This window comes from Engystomops pustulosus, chromosome 6 (genome assembly GCF_040894005.1).
Source record: "Engystomops pustulosus chromosome 6, aEngPut4.maternal, whole genome shotgun sequence".
Classification (NCBI taxonomy): Eukaryota; Metazoa; Chordata; class Amphibia; order Anura; family Leptodactylidae; genus Engystomops; species Engystomops pustulosus.
In genome coordinates this window covers 119,654,975-119,675,635 of record NC_092416.1, presented here as the reverse complement: position 1 = coordinate 119,675,635, position 20,661 = coordinate 119,654,975, and the positions used below count along the sequence as shown (strand labels likewise).

Here is a 20,661-nt window from a genome sequence, read left to right as displayed (position 1 = left end):
AGATCATTTTAAGGACAGTACAACCTTTTTTTATATGCTGCAAAATGGCAGAATGGGCTTCAACCCTGGGAATAACTGTTACTATTTTGGGAAGCGGTGATACCATATGTTAAGATTCGACTTGTTTATTTTTATATGAGTTCGAGGGAAAAAGGGGTGATTTCAACTTTTATTAATTTTTTTTTCACTTTTTTTAAATTTTATTTTTACCATTATTCAGACCCTTTAGGGTACTTTAATCCTAGGTTGTCTGATACTACCATACTACAGCGTGGCAGTATATGGGGGGTTTTCACATAACCGCACATGACAAATTGCATATTGCAATAGATGAGCTAAAACCAGCCTGCCTCTGGGTTTTGTATGACACGAGGCTATCATGGCAATAAATTGCAGCGATGACATAATGGGGAACGTCGAACTCACATGCAGCATGAAGAGGTTAAAGGGATTTGGGGAAAATAAAATCTGTGGCGTCCTCCCCTTTAAAACTCACTTTTTCCCTCCAGTTGGTTTTCTTTTGAAGATAACTATAGTTAAAATTGTGAGCCCTCAAGGGCAGGGTCCTCCTTCCACCTGTTTCCTGATCAGTTTTTGCATTTGTACCTGCATCTGTTTAGTCGTATTGTAAGAGAACCCCTAACTGATTGTGCAGCACCAAGTTTTTTTTGTTTTTTTACCATTTATGATTCACTAGGTTGCGACTGCCCAAGACAGCGCCAAGAGAAGCCAGGTTTTTCAGCCAGACCAGGTTCATTGGGACTGTTCTGGTTTTCTATATTTGTTCTACCCCTCCTGTCACAGCCACGTACAGTAGAGGGTAAGAAGCAAGCAGAGCTCCTGACGGGGACAAGTGTAGGTGAAGTTTTTTTTTTTTTTTTTTAATTCTTTAATTTCTAAAGCAAGAATGAAAGAAAGAGAAGAGTCAGGAGTGTTACAAAAAGAGAGGTTTCATAAGTGAGGAAGGGGGTAAATAAATGGAGACACTAACTAGCGTGCAAAGAGTAAAGGGGGCTTCATTGAAGGGCTCCATAAAGGCACAATCATGGAAAAAGCAGCAGCATTCCATTGTAGTCCAGTGCATCAAGTGTTCTCTTTATTCATCAGAAATACATGTAACGTTTACACCATTATGCAAGCAGACCTGGATAATTTGGATGCTGTCCTACACCTTATTTTTCATGGCTTCATAAAAGGGAAACATTTTGAGTATAAAATGAAGGGGCACTACACAACGAAGGACCTAATTCATTGTTGGAACTCCCTAGGGGTTAAATATATGCAGGGACCAAAGGGGGAGGTAAAAATTATACAATTTGGGGAGTGGCCAAAGGAAGCGAGGCATAAAGTGGGAAATCACTATACAGGATGGAGGTATACAATGTGTGTGAACCACAGGAAAAGGGGCTTTATACAGGGTGAGGTGTCATAAGAAAAGGGTCAATTTACGACGAGGAGGCCAAGGAGGGGAAATGTACAGTGTAGGGGCCATGAAGATGGTTATTGTACAGTGTAACAGTGCACACTATACGTGGGATAAGGGTGTGAGAAGTTTGGAGGTATGACATTGTTCAGACCCTAACATGAACAAGTGGGAGGGGGCAGAGAATACACACTTCATGGAAGATTTCTAGAACTGGTGTCCCCCTGCCAATAAGTTATATTAAAACCTACTACTTGTCAAATTACAATATATACAAAATATTCTCCAAACTATTTTTTCTCCAAAAAATTCCAACCACTAGTTGTGCAAAGCTAGTAGAGGCATGCCCAGACAGACTGCCATTGCAGATAAAGGTGGTCCTACAAGTACTGACACTTGCAAAAGCAGGTATTGTTTTCTTTTCACTTTATGTGGCTCTATCAAATAAACTAGCAATTAAATATATTTAACAATGAGGATAAAATATCCATCTACCCACTTGTGATTGTAAATAGAGTAGGCGCCCTTTTAGGCTTCTATTATGCTGGATTAGAAATGATGGTAGGAACTGCTGCTTTCCTCAGACTTACCAGTGGATTCTGTGCTGGACACAAAGCTAATTTTGTCCCTTGAGTTGGTTTTGCTAGCCTTTGCCATCCCTGAGGGTCCTGCCGCTCCTGGATGAAAGAAAGAAATTGACAGACAGGGTAAATCTTGAAGCGTTATATCAAGGTAGAACTGGAGTCTGGTTATTTACAGCCACAGTTGCAAAAATAAGTTTATATATAAAGTATACAAGTACAAATAACATGTATTAGAGAAGGGTCTTCACGGGCCTTTAATATTTGATAAACTAAAAAGGGAACAATAATAATCATAAAAATTTTTGCATAGCACAGGCATTACACCAGGCACTCTGAGGGTATCCCAATCCAACAATAACCTGCTCTACAGAGATGGCATGCCATTGTTAATATCTCCTATTAATCATTCATTTGGTGTTATAAGAACATCCTCTGCTTGCCTGGATAATGAGGTAGTGCATAAGATGGCTTGGAATTTCCAGTTATTGTAATATTACAGAACAAAAATCCATAGAGTCTTTACCTTCCTCTGTGTGACCATTTTCAGAGACGCACTCAGCTGGTTTTGTCTTCTTGGATTTCTAAAAACATAGAAGACTACAGCATTAAAATATCTTTGAAAATAAGGTTATGAAAAAAAAAAAGCTTTAAAAAAGCCCTATCACCAGAATTTTATCCCTGAAGCCCCCACCCCATATCATCTAAAATTAGCTGACAGTGAGACACCATCTTAATTACACATCATTTTCTGATATGCAAATTAGCCTTATCGACTCTTCTCCTCTTCCAGGCGGTCAGTGAACCGCCCCCCTTATTTTGACTGACAGTTTGGGGTCTCTTCAAATCATTGCCCTGCTTATTTGTACTTGGGGACAGTCTGCTAATATTCCACTACAAACATATACAGCTCTATTTACTCTAATACCGTGTCAATTTTTTTTTTCGCCACCATTTTGGCCAACATCATCACTCCCAGTGATGTCATTACAGCCACGGGTCACACAAAGACCCAGGGCTGTTTCATTATAGACCATGAATTTCAATGTACGATTTGCACATGGGAATGGATGTGGAAAATCTATGCATATTGTAGTATGGCAGTATACGGTAGGATCAATCAGACAACCTAGGGTTAAAGTAAAAATAGTAAAAACAAAAACACCAAAATTCAAATCACCCCCTTTCTCTAGAACTGATATAAATATAACTAAACAGTAAAAATCATAAAACATGTTAGGCAATGGCGCTCCCAAAGGCCCGATCTATCAAAATATAATAACAGTTATTCCCAGTTTTAAACCCCATAACGGAAAATTGCGCCTAAAGTCAAAATTGCCAATTTTTTTTTCTAAATATTTAAAAAATATAAGAAAATTCAATAAAAAGTTATCCGAAGGCCGTACAGTCCTCAAAATGGTACCATTGAAAATGTCATCCAAAAAAAAAAAAAAAAAAAAAAAGGACACACAACTTCATACACCATATTAGAGTCAGAAAATGGCAAAATGAAGAGTTTTTTGTGTAAAGGGGGTTTTAATTTTTGTAAGTGTATGAAAACCTTATGAAACCTATGTAAATTTGGTATCCTCATGATCATACCGATCCAAAAATAAAGTAGACATGTCATTTGGGGCGAATAGCGAAAGCCGTAAAATCCAAGCCCACAAGAATATGGCACAAATACAATTTTTCCCCACTTCCAATACACGGCATGGAATATTAAATACCGTCATTATTAACTGCAATTTGCTTCGCAGAAAACAAGCCCTCATACAGTTCTTCACATGAAAAAAAATAAAAAATAAAAATTGGGACTTTTGAAGGTGGGTAATGAAAAAGATAAAAAGCAAAAAGGGGTCTCAGTGTTAAGGGGTTAAATGACATCACCCTCGACACAAGACATGAACTGCTGAATAGTAAGGGGGAAAACCGGCCAAGCAGGACGTGCCCCCCCTGATGCCAGGTATATAAAATAAAGTTAATTTATGGGGATAAAATGGAAACAATTTTTAGCTAAAAAGAAGGTTGTCAGTTGGTTACTAGGGCTCTATAGGGCTTGGTCAGTTACACCGTATAGAAAAATCTGAATTTTTAATCCACATCCCTTTACCACCTCACCTTCTCCATCTTGGCTCTTAATCTCCTTTCTTCCATCTTCTTCCTCAGTTGCTCTATTTCATCTTTATCTCCATTTAACAGGATAATGTCGTCATCCTTGAAGATTGCACCACACTAAAGATAAGATATGGGGGATGATTAAGAAGGAGCTCCAAACTGAAGATGGATTCATACAGACACTCCACAGCTTATCTCCTGCATATCATTACAAATACAGAAGTTCACAATTCCAGGACCAGACAGATCATGTCCTGGTAAGTCATACTGAATATTCTAAAAATGGGTATGGGGAGACTAGTGCACAGATACCTGAATGGATCAAGTAAAGGGAGTCCAACATTGGAACAAGGTTTTTCAGTTATGCAGTTCTCGTCAGTTTTCATCTCCCCAAAACTGGTCAGTTGTTCTCTAGAATGTTCTACACACAGCTTTAATAGCAGCAGCCAGTCCTCACCCAGCAGCTCTGACAGAGGACTGTGGAATACACATAGTGCAATATTCTAATGTCATCAAAAGGGCAGGACTGACTGATTTTAAAGAGAACCCGTCAGGCAAAATTACCCCCTAAACTAAATATATTTTCATAAACTGCCATTAGAAAGCATTGCCTCTGTCCTAAAGCTGTATGCAAATGACCTGTGAAATGTCCAATGAGTCATTAGCATATTCAAGCTGTCCAGCTTATTCATGAGTGGGAGGTACAGCCACAGCCCCAGTGCATGACCGACAGCCTAAATAATGATGTGATGTATAATGATGTGCTTCCTGGTGCTGGCGCCCCCTGCATCATGTGTGTGTATAGGAGAGATACAGCAGCTCCAGGCAGCCTTGTTACAGCAGAACATGTCAGATTCATGTGTAGCTGATGTCTGTGTCTCTGTGTATTAGGAGGATGCAGCATGTCAGCAGATACACCAACTATGCTTTACTATACATTACACACAGACATGAGCAGGGGGAGGAGAGGGGAGGGGGAACAGCGGTGACATCACTGCCTCTGACCATGTGACCAGCCTCATTTACATAATAAAGAAAAGATGATTTTACAATGATTAATGTATGAATTGACTAGATAAAGGCTGGGATGGGACCCTTGTGAGCTGCTCCAACAGGTAGAGGTGTCAGAAATAGTGACATAGACTGGAAGACCAAGTTTTCAACTGGAAAGCCCATTCGACCAGTTCCTCTTCCTTGGAAGAAGGGTTCTGGAGTCGCTAAGCCAAACCTCCTACTCGACTCCTCAATCTCCCCAATTCTGACTCCCACATACATGGGGCAAGTTGAAGTGACAAATTTACACTAATAATAAGCATTATAACCATTATGATACAATAACCAAGTTATCTGGGTAGCACAAACACTTATCGGAATACAACCTTAGTGTTTTGCATAATTACAATTATCATACTTCTATGTGTGTGTGTGTGGGGGGGGGGGGGGGTCTATGAAACAGTTTTTAGAAACCTAGCAGTCTAGTAGTACTAGGTAACATGCACTCCCTTCACTCATGACCCCATAGTTGGTCATGTGACCAGAGCTCAGCTCAGTATGAGCCGCTGTGTACAGTGTACAATAAATCCTGGCACACAATTTTGATGCAAAAAGTGACGGCTTTTTATTGCGGCAAGTGTGTAAAGGTTTTCGCCTGCAATTTAGACTTTATCAAACACAATAATACAGAAAATATAAAATACAACATTGACATGAGACATACTATTCACAATGATATCCACAATATTTACAAACTATGTACAAAGGGTCCAGGTAAGTACATCTGGTGACTGACAATGGAGACTGCAGGTAAATATCTGCATTAATAACGCAGAAAATAGCGAATCCTCACATGTGCAGACTCCCTTACCTGGAGTCTCCATTGTCAGTCACCAGATGTACTTACCTGGACCCTTTTTCTTATTTTCTGTATTATAGTGTTTGATAAAGGCCAAATTGTAGCCGAAAACCTTAACACACTTGCCACAATAAAAAGCCGTCACTATTTGCATCAAAATTAACTTGTTCGTCAGGATTTATTGTACACAATCATCATAGTCATGGCTAGTTGCAAGGAACGTCAATTTGGCGGATTGGCCGTTTGGTGCCAACCAAGCATTAGGTCTGTACAGCCGAACCCGGAAGTCAGGTCCTCTCGTCACTAGTTGTCTAGTCTAGACAGGAAGGGGGAGGGGGTGATTGGTTGAAATATGTGAGGAGACTAAAAACATAGTAATCTTGCATAATCTATTAAATAATTTTAATTGTCTCAATTCGTTATTTAAGCACAGAAGACACAGGCTGTAATGATTTTCTTGCATTTTTGAGAAGTATTTTTAGCCGAGGAGGAGTATTATCCTTCTGGAAAAATGTTAGTGACCTCTTTCATGGCCAAATCGATTTATGCAGTTTATTGAAACTTTAGATATGCCTTTACCTTATGTATTTACCTTGATCCCAATTTCTGATGACTCTAGCAGTGCAAAAATAGTGCAAGCATTCCCAGAGCCTGTTTACCCCCTTTGAGCATTCTCTGCAAGGTGTTTTGGGTGTTTGACCCGAGGCTACATGGCTTCTGCAGATTCGTTACAATGAGCAGTGGCTCATTGTAATGAATGAGCTGCGAAAATGCCATATATTGCAATACAGAAGTATTGCAGTACCGTATATTCCGGCGTATAAGACGACCCCCCTACTTTCCTGTTTAAAATATAGAGTTTAAGATATATTCGCCGTATAAGACTACCCCTTTTCCAACGCATACAAAACACCGGTAAAAATTAAAAAAAAAACAGATTTGAATTTAACATGGTCCTTTTTTTAATGTAAATTCTTATGACATGCAGGTATATAGCAGGAAAACTTGATAAACATAAGGCATACAACAACAACATTACCATTACAGCACAGCCCCCAGTAGTATACAGCCCAGCCCCCAGTAGTATACAGCCCAGCCCCCAGTAGTATACAGCCCAGCCCCCAGTAGTATACAGCCCAGCCCCCAGTAGTATAAAGCCATGCCCCCCGTAGTATAAAGCCATGCCCCCCGTAGTATACAGCCCTGCCCCCAGTAGTATACAGCCCTGCCCCCAGTAGTATACAGCCCTGCCCCCAGTAGTATACAGCCCTGCCCCCAGTAGTATACAGCCCTGCCCCCAGTAGTATACAGCCCTGCCCCCAGTAGTATACAGCCCTGCCCCCAGTAGTATACAGCCCAGCCCCCATTAGTATACAGCCTAGCTCCCATTAGTATACAGCACAGCCCAGCCCAGCATTAAAAAAAAAAAAAAAAAAAAAAAACTTATATACTCACCCTCCGGTGGCCCCGATGTGCTGTGCTGCTCGTCTTCAGTGTTCCACGCAGTCTTCTTTCTTCTGCCGGATGCCGCCATTGATCTTCCCCGGCAGGCGCCTAGTATGACGCGCCACTGCTGACGTCATACTAGGCGCTTTCCCCCGGGGAAAAGTATGGCGGCGCCCAGCAGAAGAAAGACGAGCCGCGCGGACATCGGGGCCAACGGAGGGCGAGTATGCACCCCGATGTCTTTTTGAGGCTGCCGGCAGCCATCGCTGTGCAAACACCCGCGATCGGTGCTAGCACCGATCACGGGTGTTACCTGTAAGCCTTTGCTGCAATATGCAGCAAAGACTTACTGGCTATGGAGAGGGCTCAGCCCGTGAGCCCTCTCCATGCACCGGGACCCGACCGCCGCCGTATAAGACGATTACCGGCGTATAAGACGACCCCAGAGAAGACAGAAGATTTTTCTGTCTTCAAAAGTCGTCTTATACGCCGGTATATATGGTAGGAACAATCTGACCATCTAGGGTTAATGTAGCCTAGATGGTCTAAGAATTAAGTGGAAAAAAAAAAAAAAAAAAAAAAGCTAGAACTGATATAAAACATAATAAACAGTAAAAATCACAGACACATTAGGTATCACCGCATCCCAAAATGCCCGATCTATCAAAATATAAAAACTGTTATGGCCGGCGGTGACCTCCGAGGCGGGAAATGGCGCCCAAATGTCCGAAATGCGACTTTTACACCTTTTTACATCATATAAAAAAATGGAATAAAAAATTATCAAAATGTCGCAGAGACCTCAAAATGGTAGCAATGAAAACGTTGCCTCATTTCGCAAAAAAATTACACCTCACACAGCTCCGTGCGCCAAAGTATGAAAAAGTTATTAGCTTCAGAAGATGGCAAATTTTTTCTTTTTCGTACACATTTGTTTAATTTTTGAAAATGTATTAAAACACAATAAAACCTGTATAAATTTGGTATCACCGCGATCGCACCGAACCAAAGAATAAAGCAGGCATGTTATTTGGAGCAAAGAGTGAAAGTCGTAAAAACTGAGCCCACAAGAACGTGACGCACATGCGGTTTTATTTTTAAATTTTTCCACATTTGGAATTTTTTTTCAGCTTCGCAGTACATGGCATGTTAAAATAAATAACATTACGGGAAAGTAAAATTTGTTACGCACAAAATAAGCCCTCACACAGGTCTGTACACGTAAAAATGAAAAAGTTATGGATTTTTGAAGGTGGAGAGCGAGAAATGAGCGAAAAAACCCTGCGTCCTTAAGGGGTTAATCATGAACTATAGAATGCAGTTACAGACTCCAATATCAAGAAAATCTGTGGTGGAGGGTTGTCCCTTATTTGCCGACTACTCAATGTCTTCTGGACAAGGCTGACACTACACTGGTGCTGCTGGATACTTAGTTCTTCCTTGTGGTTAATATTTTCAAGCACTCAGCCTAAAAGCCCATGTGCTTGTATACCAGTGACATCAACCACCTGCTCCAGCATAGCAAAGCCACAAAGACAGCACCATCCTGACACAAGCCACTGGTAAACCACACGTTACAAATAAGATTGTTGGACAGATTCATAAATGGTCAAAGGTGTAGTCCAATTATACACTGGGCTTTGCCACAAGAGGGCAGTAAAATTGCTTTCCCTGCTACTCTATAAAGAGACTCCCAGAGGCTACTTTGATGTAGCAGACCTCTTGGTTAGAGATCTCGACTGCTAGACATGTCTGACCCACTGCCGAGTATAGCAATGTACCATCCAGACGTAGGTGGCACGTTTAGTACACAACCCCGATTAATGATTTTAGGAAGTTGTAAAGGTCAGGAAATGACATCAAGTTGATGATACGGATACTAGTTTCCTGTCTCAGGGTGCAGTTTCAATAATGTGGTCATGAGCGAGAAGAAAATTAACTTTCATTTCTTCTTTGGGGGAGGGGTCGAGTATTTCTTACATTCTACTTCTCGCTCTCGCTCAACCATGATTTTTCATCATCAATGTTCTTCCGCATGGACAGAACTTGTGCAGAACATATGACCTCTTTAATGCTTCACAGTTTTGCATAAGCTAAATATGCAAACCTTTTTTGTTGTTGTAAAGCTTGGTACATTTAAAAAGGAAATCTGTACCTGCAAAACAGATGCAGAAAAGAAACACAGAGCACGAGACCGACGCTGGAAATCCAGGGAAACACATAAAAAGGTATAGAAAGCCATCTGTGTTGTAAGCAGTTAAAGGGGGCTTCCCATTTTGGAAAAGAATGTTATTCTCTGTATAATGAAAAGTAATAGACAGTTTTCCAATATACTTCCTGTATCAACTCTTCATGGTTTTCTACATCTCTGATGCTGTCCGTTTATAGAAAGCTTCGATGCTTTCTTCCAGTGGACAGAAATCAGTCCATGGTCACACAGGTGCATGGGTCGTTATATCACACAGCTCTGATTATTCTCTATGATACCAACTGGCCATGCACCTGTGTGACCATAGTCAGTTTTCTGTCTATGGAACATAGAAACTTTTTATAGAATGACAGCAAGCAGAGATCTAGAAAACTGAGGAACTGGTACAGAAAATATATTGGAAAATTGCATAACTTTTCATTATACAAAAAATTATAAAATGTATTTGCAGAAATGTGAATAGCCCTTTAATTATCTTTTGCTCCCATGTTCTTTATTTTCGTATCCTCAATGTCCTCATATACAATACACCCTTTCTTAAAAATATACCTTCTCAATTTTTCTTTATAACTATAATAGACCATGAAAAGCTTCAGGCAGGGTTAGCTTTGGAGATCTATGTATTCATCCATCACTTTGTGTGTTAGTAGCAGCAGGGCTGTGTATGTTTTTTTCTTTTATAGTTGGACTTTGAGCACTAGAGGATTCTCCTCACACTGCTGTTTTCTTTAAACCCTTACCCAGGCCAGGCATTGCTGGAAATCTTGCCTCGTCATTGTTTCCAAAAGTTGTCACTCTTTCCATGATAAAAAAAAACGGCATTAAAAGGAATTTATGTATTTATTTATAAAAAATAAATAAATAAATGCATAAAAATGTACCTTAATGGCAAAAAAATAAAACATAAAAAGCATTTCTTTTCCACTCCCACTACTACACAACCAATAGACCACTCCCGATCTTTCATTGTGTCAATGTTTATGACCTATCCAATTCCAAATAACAGAATGGCATGTGTTACAATCTCCTAAATACACAATCTAACTATTAGATTGATAATACTCTGAAAACTCTTAATTTCTTTAGCGTTAGCCTGTTCTGGCCTTTTGTAGAGATTCAGTTTTATATTTAAGGGAACTTGGTGGCAAAATTTGATCTAATAAGCAGTTTGTTGTCGGGTATCTTAATACTTTCCAGATCATGTTCCTTTCATTGCCCAGTGTGGTAGCATCATCCAAAAATGTACTAGTAATGGATGCGGGGAGTTTAGAACTGAAGTCAAAATGCCCTCTCCATTATAAATGAAGTTATGCATCAGGCTTCTGGAGGGACTAAATGTATATCCCTAGACACAGGACAATGGTGAAAGGGGCTTTCTCGGGAGGAGAGAGCTAGACATCAATGTTTAGTTTTCTGTCCCAATGACTTTAAAATTTAATTTTAAACTTTTGTAGCATACAGTAGTTTTTCAGGATGATGCAACCATTCAAGGCCACGAAAGAAGCATGATCCTAGAAGGTGACAAAATGTTTGACAACATACCCAGTGGTTTATTAGGAAAAATTCATGAAAAGTGCTACCTTACAAGGGATGAATGAAATGTACTGGAAGTGTAGCTGTAGCCCATGTGGCTGATCTAGAAATCACAGATACATCCGGGTTATAGTAAGAGGTACATGCTTATTATTGTACAGCAGATTATGTACATCACTGTAAAGTGAGGCTTACAGCAGGGAATCAGGGAATGCACATGCTCATTCAGTTTAATAAAACCCAAAAGGACGCCCAAGACTGGTCCCAGGGGTCCCAGGAAGCTGGCAGATAGGAAATGCAGAGCTTGCTTGGAAACCGTCTCTGCACACAGCGACAACCACATCTCAGAAGAAAAAGACTGCATAACACAAGCTTCTGGTTAGTGTACGAAAAAAAGCTTAGCAGGTAAGTGGCTTCTTTAATGGTGATGAGGCGGGATAGGTTAGCAGTTACACACACACACACACCTTAGAAATGTGTGGACAGCTATATTCACAGTTGTGTGGCTTTTAAGCTAGCTCTCAGGATATTCCTTCACAGTCCTACTGGTTCATTGTCATGTATACATTAGCTGGACGCGTTACAGGCTATGCAAGGCATGTGCAACAACTTTTACATACAAAAACCAACCTGCTTAAAGGGAACCGGTCATCAAAAATTGGCCTAATAAACCACAAGGAGTAGGTTGTCAGGCTGCTCAACACCATCAAGATCCAGGTTTCTTTCAAAGCCCAATGTGGTGGCATAAAATCATCTTAGAAGTAGGGTTGCACCGATACCAAAGTTTTGAGTGTAATACGATATCTGGAAAAGTATCACGATACAATACTTTTTCGTTAAAATACTGAAAAATCTGGTTGTGGCTGTCAAAGCACACCTAACCCTTTAAAGCTGCATTCACACACTCCATTTTTAAAGAGGACCTGTCATCCATAAAACAGGCTAGCCCATTTTTAGCAGTGATAAGCCACTAACTTTATTGAAGGGTTCCTAGTGCCTGTTTTATGGGTGACAGGTACTCTTTAAATGCAACTCAGGCGCTGCAGGGAGGAGTTCAGACCTAGGTGCTTGTGATCGGGAACAAGGTACTCATTTTTTGTCAAGAAACAACGGGAACACATGTTGCTTATTCCTGATCGCAAGTGTCTAAAGGGTCTAAACGCATCGCGATTAACATAAGCTCCTCCTACTTAAATTGTGTTTCAAAAACACAGTGGCCTAGATTTAATACTGCTTCTCCGCCAGTTTTCTGGCAGACACACCATGTAAACCTCCCTCTTTCCACCACGTGAACGCCTGGCCTGCCAAATTTACTATAGTCTCCACCATAAAACCGGCAGACTACAGCAAAAGACTCCGTTAGTTCCGACCTGGTCTGACAGCCAGCAGAGATCTAGTAAACTGTCAGGAACGGTACAGAAAGTACTGTATATACTCGAGTACATGCGGTATATTGGAAAATTGTATACCTTTTCAGGACACAAACCATATTCATTATTTGCTGAAAGCGGACAACCGTTAACTTTATGCCACTATTCTTCTAATCACATTTAAAAATTTAATATTTTAGGAATGCTGGCAAATCTGTCCTTCAGAAGGGGTTAGCTGTAGCAATGCCGGCAGCTCTGTCCTGCTGAGGGGGTTAGCTGTAGCAATGCCGGCAGCTCTGTCCTGCAGAAGGGGTTAGCTGTAGCAATGCCGGCAGCTCTGTCCTGCAGAAGGGGTTAGCTGTAGCAATGCCGGCAGCTCTGTCCTGCAGAAGGGGTTAGCTGTAGCAATGCCGGCAGCTCTGTCCTGCAGAAGGGGTTAGCTGTAGCAATGCCGGCAGCTCTGTCCTGCAGAAGAGGTTAGCTGTAGCAATGCCGGCAGCTCTGTCCTGCAGAAGAGGTTAGCTGTAGCAATGCCGGCAGCTCTGTCCTGCAGAAGGGGTTAGCTGTAGCAATGCCGGCAGCTCTGTCCTGCAGAAGGGGTTAGCTGTAGCAATGCCGGCAGCTCTGTCCTGCAGAAGGGGTTAGCTGTAGCAATGCCGGCAGCTCTGTCCTGCAGAAGGGGTTAGCTGTAGCAATGCCGGCAGCTCTGTCCTGCAGAAGGGGTTAGCTGTAGCAATGCCGGCAGCTCTGTCCTGCAGAAGGGGTTAGCTGTAGCAATGCCGGCAGCTCTGTCCTGCAGAAGGGGTTAGCTGTAGCAATGCCGGCAGCTCTGTCCTGCAGAAGGGGTTAGCTGTAGCAATGCCGGCAGCTCTGTCCTGCAGAAGGGGTTAGCTGTAGCAATGCCGGCAGCTCTGTCCTGCAGAAGGGGTTAGCTGTAGCAATGCCGGCAGCTCTGTCCTGCAGAAGGGGTTAGCTGTAGCAATGCCGGCAGCTCTGTCCTGCAGAAGGGGTTAGCTGTAGCAATGCCGGCAGCTCTGTCCTGCAGAAGGGGTTAGCTGTAGCAATGCCGGCAGCTCTGTCCTGCAGAAGGGGTTAGCTGTAGCAATGCCGGCAGCTCTGTCCTGCAGAAGGGGTTAGCTGTAGCAATGCCGGCAGCTCTGTCCTGCAGAAGGGGTTAGCTGTAGCAATGCCGGCAGCTCTGTCCTGCAGAAGGGGTTAGCTGTAGCAATGCCGGCAGCTCTGTCCTGCAGAAGGGGTTAGCTGTAGCAATGCCGGCAGCTCTGTCCTGCAGAAGGGGTTAGCTGTAGCAATGCCGGCAGCTCTGTCCTGCAGAAGGGGTTAGCTGTAGCAATGCCGGCAGCTCTGTCCTGCAGAAGGGGTTAGCTGTAGCAATGCCGGCAGCTCTGTCCTGCAGAAGGGGTTAGCTGTAGCAATGCCGGCAGCTCTGTCCTGCAGAAGGGGTTAGCTGTAGCAATGCCGGCAGCTCTGTCCTGCAGAAGGGGTTAGCTGTAGCAATGCCGGCAGCTCTGTCCTGCAGAAGGGGTTAGCTGTAGCAATGCCGGCAGCTCTGTCCTGCAGAAGGGGTTAGCTGTAGCAATGCCGGCAGCTCTGTCCTGCAGAAGGGGTTAGCTGTAGCAATGCCGGCAGCTCTGTCCTGCAGAAGAGGTTAGCTGTAGCAATGCTGGCAGCTCCGTCCTGCAGATCTTTATCGGCTCCTGTCACTCAGGCAATGAGCAGCAGAGGAACAGCAGCGGCTCTGCCATCTCCCAAGCATGTAATGAGCCACGGAGGGGACAGTCACCTCCCTTACGTGTAGCAGAGGCCTCCATGCATGAACACTGTGCGTGTGGGGAGGGACAACTAGCATAGAGCACAGTACAATATATATATATTTTTTTTTTTAAGTATTGCAGCCATGGAAACCCTGTTATTGAACCGTTTGCAGGGGAATTATATCGAAAAAGTACCAACGATTCAATACATTGTGCAACCCTACTTAGAAGCGAAATGTAAATTGGTTGTATCAAGTCAGGGAGGTCGGAGAGTTAAGCATGGAAGTCAACCTTTCCCCATAAGGTACCAGACTTCAAGAGATCTGGCCATAATGTCCTTGAACACAGGACCATAATTACAGTGAAGTGGGGTGTTCTAAAGCAGGGAAATCTTGACTTCAGTGATTTTCTAGATGATGCCATCACACCAGGCCATGAAAGAAATATGATCTAGAACTGTTCAGCTTCGTAACAACATACTGGTAGTGGGTTATTAGGCAAATTTCTGATGACAGGTTCCTTTTAATAGCTAAATTGGCTTTAGAGAGCATACAGATGATAATGATAAACTTTAATTCTGTTTTCAGTAGATTGTGTTGAGAATTGTGAATGCAGCTCTGGATGCATATTAGGGCAGCTTCACATATGTTGAGTTCAGTCTGAACCATGCAAGGTCCTAGGCCTGTAATGATAAACACTGCAGGATTATAAGTTGCTTTTGCTGGACCTGCATCTCTAGCCTAATCTTCTATGATCTACTGTTCAATGTCAATGAAACAATATTTTGCATACATTTATTGATTTTTTTTTTTTTATTTCATGTGTTATTAGCAGAAAACCCAACAATGCTAGTGACAGGACAACTGCATAGAAGAAAATGAGCGTCCTTGGATGCACCAAGTCAGGGTTTATGTTATGTGTTGGCCTCTCCATTATCCTTTTGGTCGTAAACAATATTAACCAATTTAAGAACGGGCCGTACATTGAAGGGGAGATCAAAGAATGTGGTTTCTATCCCAGAGAGCTGTGCACAGCATTATTTGATGGGAAACCGGCTGCTCTGGTGGTAGGAAATATATGTCAAGAGGCCCTGCCCCCATCAAGAGAAGAAGGTGCAGTTATTCTGCAGTCCAACTGCTCCACCTTGATACATGACCTGCACTTCATAACAAAGCCACTGTCAGAGGAGGAGGCAGACTACCCCTTGGCATACATTGTGACCATACACAAACAATTAAATATGTTCATCAAGTTGCTACCTGCTATCTATGCCCCACAGAATGTGTACTGCATCCATATTGACCAAAAGTCTCCCAAGATGTATGGCCAGGCAGTACAGAGACTCGCAAGCTGCTTCAAAAACGTTTTTATAGCATCCAGACAGGAGACTGTGGTCTACGCTGGGTTTTCACGACTTCGCGCTGACATCAACTGCATGGAGGACCTTGTTCAATCCAATGTTTCATGGAAACACGTCATGAATTTATGTGGTCAAGACTTCCCCATGAAAACCAACAGGGAGATTGTACAGTATCTTAAGGGGAAATGGAACAGGAGGAACCTGACACCAGGGGTGATCCAGCCACTTCACATGAGATACAGGACACAAGTCGCTTATAAAGAGTTTGTCCATATGGGGAAATCCTATGTGTATCCCACCACACAAGCGAAGAGCAGCACCCCACATAACATCACTCTATACTTCGGGACCGCCTACTACGCCTTGACAAAAGACTTTGTAGAGTTTGTGTTGACTGACCAAAGGGCAAAGGATCTTCTGGAGTGGTCAAAAGACACATACAGTCCAGATGAACACTACTGGGTGACACTGAACAGGATAAAAGGTATGACATCTTTAGAGGAGACATACTGGAAACTCTTTACCAGTCCAGAAACCATCAGTCTTGACAAAATACTTCTCACAACTGAAAGTGAAGTCCCCAATGATAGGACTGTAATTTCTGAAAAAACCTAGAGGGCAGTTACTAATACTCTATTATTCCGATCAGACAATAGGGTTACCTTTACATTTTTCTTCTTCTCCATGCAGATGTTCCAGGATCAACGCCAGACGCTGGCTGGGAGGGGAACATCAGAGCAGTTAAATGGAGGGACCAAGAGGGCATCTCTCACTCCGGCTGCAGCGGTATTCTCTAAACTTTACGTTTTACTTTGTAATGCTTTTGGAGAAAAGGAGCAATCTACCACAATGTGCGCTCCTGACAGGAAACAGGCGTGTGATGCAGGCACACCCCAATAATATAAATGCAGAAAGCTATGCATCATATGATCACTTTGTTTGACAGGGGAAATTGTGAGAGTTGGCGTTGGAGTGCGTTGTCCACAAGAGAGTTTGATCTGACAAACTTGCTCAATGCACTTGGCCTATCAAATGTTCCATCAGAAGTGGGAGGTGACATCATGCGGGGCGGGTGAATGCACGCCTCCTGTGTAATAGATACCTCCTTCTCACATGTTAGATAGGGAGGGGGAGTCACGTCAAGAAGCGTGGAGAATTAGCAGCCCAGAGCGCCGGGCATCTTTTTAGAAGGTCTCGCCTTCTCTAATCATGACACAACGGGATCTTATAAAAAGCAGCCTTTGTCGAGATGTCTGGCGCTCTGGGCTGTTAATTGTTCAAGCTTCCTGCATGATGTCACTGTCCTCATCAAGATGGAGGACAATGTGCAAGTATGTTCAGTATAATTTGCCTTACAGGTACTGGTAAATTTCCTTTAAGGGTAAAGAGAAACTGTCAGGTAGTTTGTCTGTCTTCTCCTGATTAAGCTTTCTATTTCTATTGATCAGGGTGCTGGAAGGAGTTGGCTCCTTATCCCATTAGCGGAAAGTTGGCTCACTTTCACTGGAGGACAGGGCTGTCATGATGGCTTCCAGCCTCTACTGTCCCCAAGGCCAACTACTTCCAGCTCTGTTGCTGCTGACCTGGGGACACAATAAAGAGATAACAACACTCACCAGAGCCTCACCAGAGTTGTTTATTAAAAAGTGCCAGGAGTCACAATCCTACCCATCTCAAGTGCCAGAAAGCCCCTTCTAAGAAACACTACTGATTTTTTTTCCTACTGATTTTTCTTGCAGGACATTACGTCCGTGACATCTGTATCTACGGTCTCGGAGATCTGCGCTGGTTGATAGATTCTCCCCATTTATTTGCAAACAAATTTGACCCCAGTCACTACAGCCTAGTTACTGACTGCCTGGAGAGACAGTACAGACTCAGGGTCCTGGAGGGGGCCAAGGTCCCACTGGAGGAGAGCTGGTATTTCCAAGATGAGTATGCGATAAAGACCTTTCATTGATGATGGTCAGAGCGCCCTCAAAAGGTGAAACACAATATGTCATTTGAATACATGCAGAGAAGTGTGCAAATCTACTGAACTGATCTCCTGTGGCATGATCATTTGCATGAGAGACCAAGGGTGTAACCTGATAGATTCCAGAAATGGAAGGATCCCAAGGGTTACAATAATTTCATTAACCCACAATGAGTGGAAGGTACAGAATTTTCAAATTCAGCATGGATCAGCCATAGCAAGATGAATAAAATGGTAAAAGTCACTGGACCTGTGAAACAGAATTTTGATTGTAAACTCCTGTGACCATGGCCCTCAGTGAATTTTTACACCCTTATAGGGAATTAATTATAGGAAACAATGAGAGTTTTTCGAATAAGTTCTGTGAACTGTGTGGAGGGGGAGTTGATGAACTGTGACAATAGCTACCGAGAATGGTGACTCATCTGTTATTGTAGTGCTCTCTGCGGTGGTCCCCAATATTGAATATTAAAAAAAATTTCTCAAACCAATGGATGGATCAATTTCTGATGACAAAATCCTACTAAAGGGACATTAACTACACAAACAACATATAGTAGTCCATTACAAATGTGACATGATTAAATTCCATGCCAGGACCCATGTAATGACCCACTCCTCCACCCATTTAGTGTGTGTGGGGGAAGGGGATGCAGTTGCACCTGCCCATGCAGCTGTAATTGCCATTTTTTACACCAGAAAAGTGCCGCACAAGCCATGATATATACCCCTATTGAATTCAACAATTTTATCAATTAAATATACCAAGTGGATCAAGAGGAAGGATCGGAAGAAATCAAATACAATAAAGCAGAGAAAATTCATTCATGACCCCCTGCTGGAAACTGACATATCCCTGGGCCAACATATTTTTAAAGGAGTTCTTCCCAAAATACACTCATTCCATTTACATATTATAGGGAATATGTCTGTTAGCTGGGGTCCGACCACAGGGACCTCCCCATGTCTGTGAAAGAAGTAGGCGTGCGCAACTGGCACTCAGTTCACTTCTAAGGAACTGCTGGGAATGTGATTTTGCACACTCCCATAGAGGCAAATAAAGCATGTTTCAATTACCAAGAGAATACTTGTGATCCGACACTACCCACACCTTATGGATAAAGGTGCATGCTGTGGGGCCGCAATATATATTTATATTATATAAACAGGGAAGTATGCAAATATGTTTTCTAAGGTGTTAAACAGAAAACAATGCCTCCTTTTGCTACCTTGAAAGGCAGCCCCCGTAACACCAAGTATGACCTACAAGAAGTCTAATAACATGATAAAATATAAAAAAGGAGAGGGCAGAGAACATGTGAGTAATGGGAATAAGCTAATTAACTCTGACAGAATAATGGCCTTTTCACATTAACCTGTGATCACGGACGTGACGAGTGCCGTGCCATACTGATCACTATGGGGGGGAATTTAACTCCGTGCATTATATTGATATAGGAGTTCTTATTTCCCGGATATGACAGTCTGCTTCGTTACATATCGGGAAAACAAGAACTCAGTGCATCATATATCAATATAAAGCATTATGAGTTCAATCCCCACCAGTGATCAGTCCGTGGCACGGCATTTGTCACATCCATGATCCCGGACTGATCACAGACTAATGTGGAACGTATGAAGATACCCCTTACCAGAATGCAAGTACTATGCAGAATTTTTATAAGTGACTGCAGTTCTGGACTATAATACAGGATGTAACCAGTTCTACCTGTATATTAATCATAACATTTAGCCACAATTGTGTTTGTGAACGTCTTCAGATTAATAATTAATTAGGTATTTACAGACCTGGACACTATTCGAGGGTGTGCGGCCCTCCAGGGGGTCCAGGTAAAACCTATCAGTGTGTCTCAGGTGTTGGACTAGTGAAAGCTCAAAGCAATAATGCATCCATCGCCAAGAAGTGATCCCAGAAGAGGAGTCGCTAATGATCTTACAGAACATAAATAAAGGATTAGTAACAAGAAACCTTAGTGACAGCCCCGGAGGGAAAATCCAACCATTACACAGAGGCTACACTAATGATTGCAGCTATATACACAGTGACTATACTGCACAACCATCTTATTTTAAAATAAAATATAGCCCTTCCCAGTAATGGGGGGGGGGGGGGGATTTAGCAGATGTGTATGAGAGCAGAATTGTTCTAGTTGCCCATGGTAACCAATCAGAACACAGTTTAGAGGCCTAAATCTTGGGTCTATAGAAGGTAGAACCACGCATCTGCCTTCAGTTTAGAGATTACATTCTCTTCTTTAATAACACATCAGGCTGAGAGTTACAGAACCAGAAATAAGGACAGGTAAATTCCTAGCTGGTAATTCAAGTGGCACATATAGAGCTTAATGAAAAATATTCACGGTCCAGCCAGACTGTAAACAAAAATAGTCTTTATTTCAGTAACATTACCAATAAAATGCCATTGTGGAGCAAAGTGAATGCGTGGAAAGTGGAAAACCTATTCTTAATCATGACCACTCTAAAAAAAACTCCTAAACAATTGAAGCCCGCAACTGAACAGACCAGCCCCTATACAGATGAATATTTATGAATAGACCGGAAATGACATCTATATGTCGGGTGGTCTGTTCAGTTGCGGGCTTCAATTGTTTTGGAACAAGTTAGCATTGTTAGTGGTCATGATTAAAAGTGGGTTTTCCGCTTGGAACTTCCCCAAAGAGACAAAACTATCAGCCAACATGCAGTATAAATGGCGACATAAAGCTTCTCACCAAAGTCTTGACAAACACAATCAACACCTTTTTAGGGGTTTATATCGACCCTGACCAGGTGGGCTTTGTTCCCTCTCCACAAGCGACAAACCAAACTCGTAGAGTGCTAGATATCCCTAGTCCAATCCAGGTGGGATAACACCTCGCCCAAACAAGCTATGTGCCTGGTGATTGATATCCACAAAGCATTTGACTCCCTTCAATGGGACTTTGGTCCACTGTTCCTAGCAATTCGGACTAGTCGCTACTCTTCTCCAACAGTGGAAGTC

The 20,661-nt window shown here is 42.4% G+C and overlaps 2 protein-coding genes across 3 annotated transcripts in view; one reads left to right on the top strand and one right to left on the bottom strand.

The window, feature by feature from the left end:
* RTF2 (replication termination factor 2) overlaps positions 1–20,661 on the bottom strand; it is a 35,583-nt gene that overhangs the window by 2,413 nt on the left and 12,509 nt on the right. For both annotated transcript variants that reach the window (XM_072110691.1, XM_072110692.1), the window contains exons 6-8: positions 4,126–4,239; positions 2,531–2,588; positions 2,014–2,100 (exon numbers count right to left, since the gene is read on the bottom strand). In XM_072110691.1, the coding sequence (XP_071966792.1) occupies positions 2,014–2,100; positions 2,531–2,588; positions 4,126–4,239 (259 nt within the window). The remainder of the gene's footprint in view (positions 1–2,013; positions 2,101–2,530; positions 2,589–4,125; positions 4,240–20,661) is intronic.
* On the top strand, positions 9,325–18,198 carry LOC140064123 (beta-1,3-galactosyl-O-glycosyl-glycoprotein beta-1,6-N-acetylglucosaminyltransferase 7-like). The gene is made up of 4 exons (XM_072110685.1): positions 9,325–9,648; positions 15,136–16,148; positions 16,355–16,450; positions 17,404–18,198. Exons 2-4 carry the CDS (start codon positions 15,182–15,184, stop codon positions 17,622–17,624), a joined length of 1,284 nt encoding a protein of 427 aa, XP_071966786.1. The 5' UTR covers positions 9,325–9,648; positions 15,136–15,181; the 3' UTR covers positions 17,625–18,198.

What these genes read in the sequence shown, in the direction of transcription:
- LOC140064123 (XM_072110685.1), top strand. Translation starts at nt 15,182, where the DNA reads ATGAGCGTCCTTGGATGCACCAAGTCAGGGTTTATGTTATGTGTTGGC. An exon ending in GACACTGAACAGGATAAAAG is followed by an intron (nt 16,149 to 16,354) that starts GTATGACATCTT and finishes TTCTCCATGCAG; the next exon opens with ATGTTCCAGGATCAACGCCA. An exon ending in CTCTCACTCCGGCTGCAGCG is followed by an intron (nt 16,451 to 17,403) that starts GTATTCTCTAAA and finishes TTTTTCTTGCAG; the next exon opens with GACATTACGTCCGTGACATC.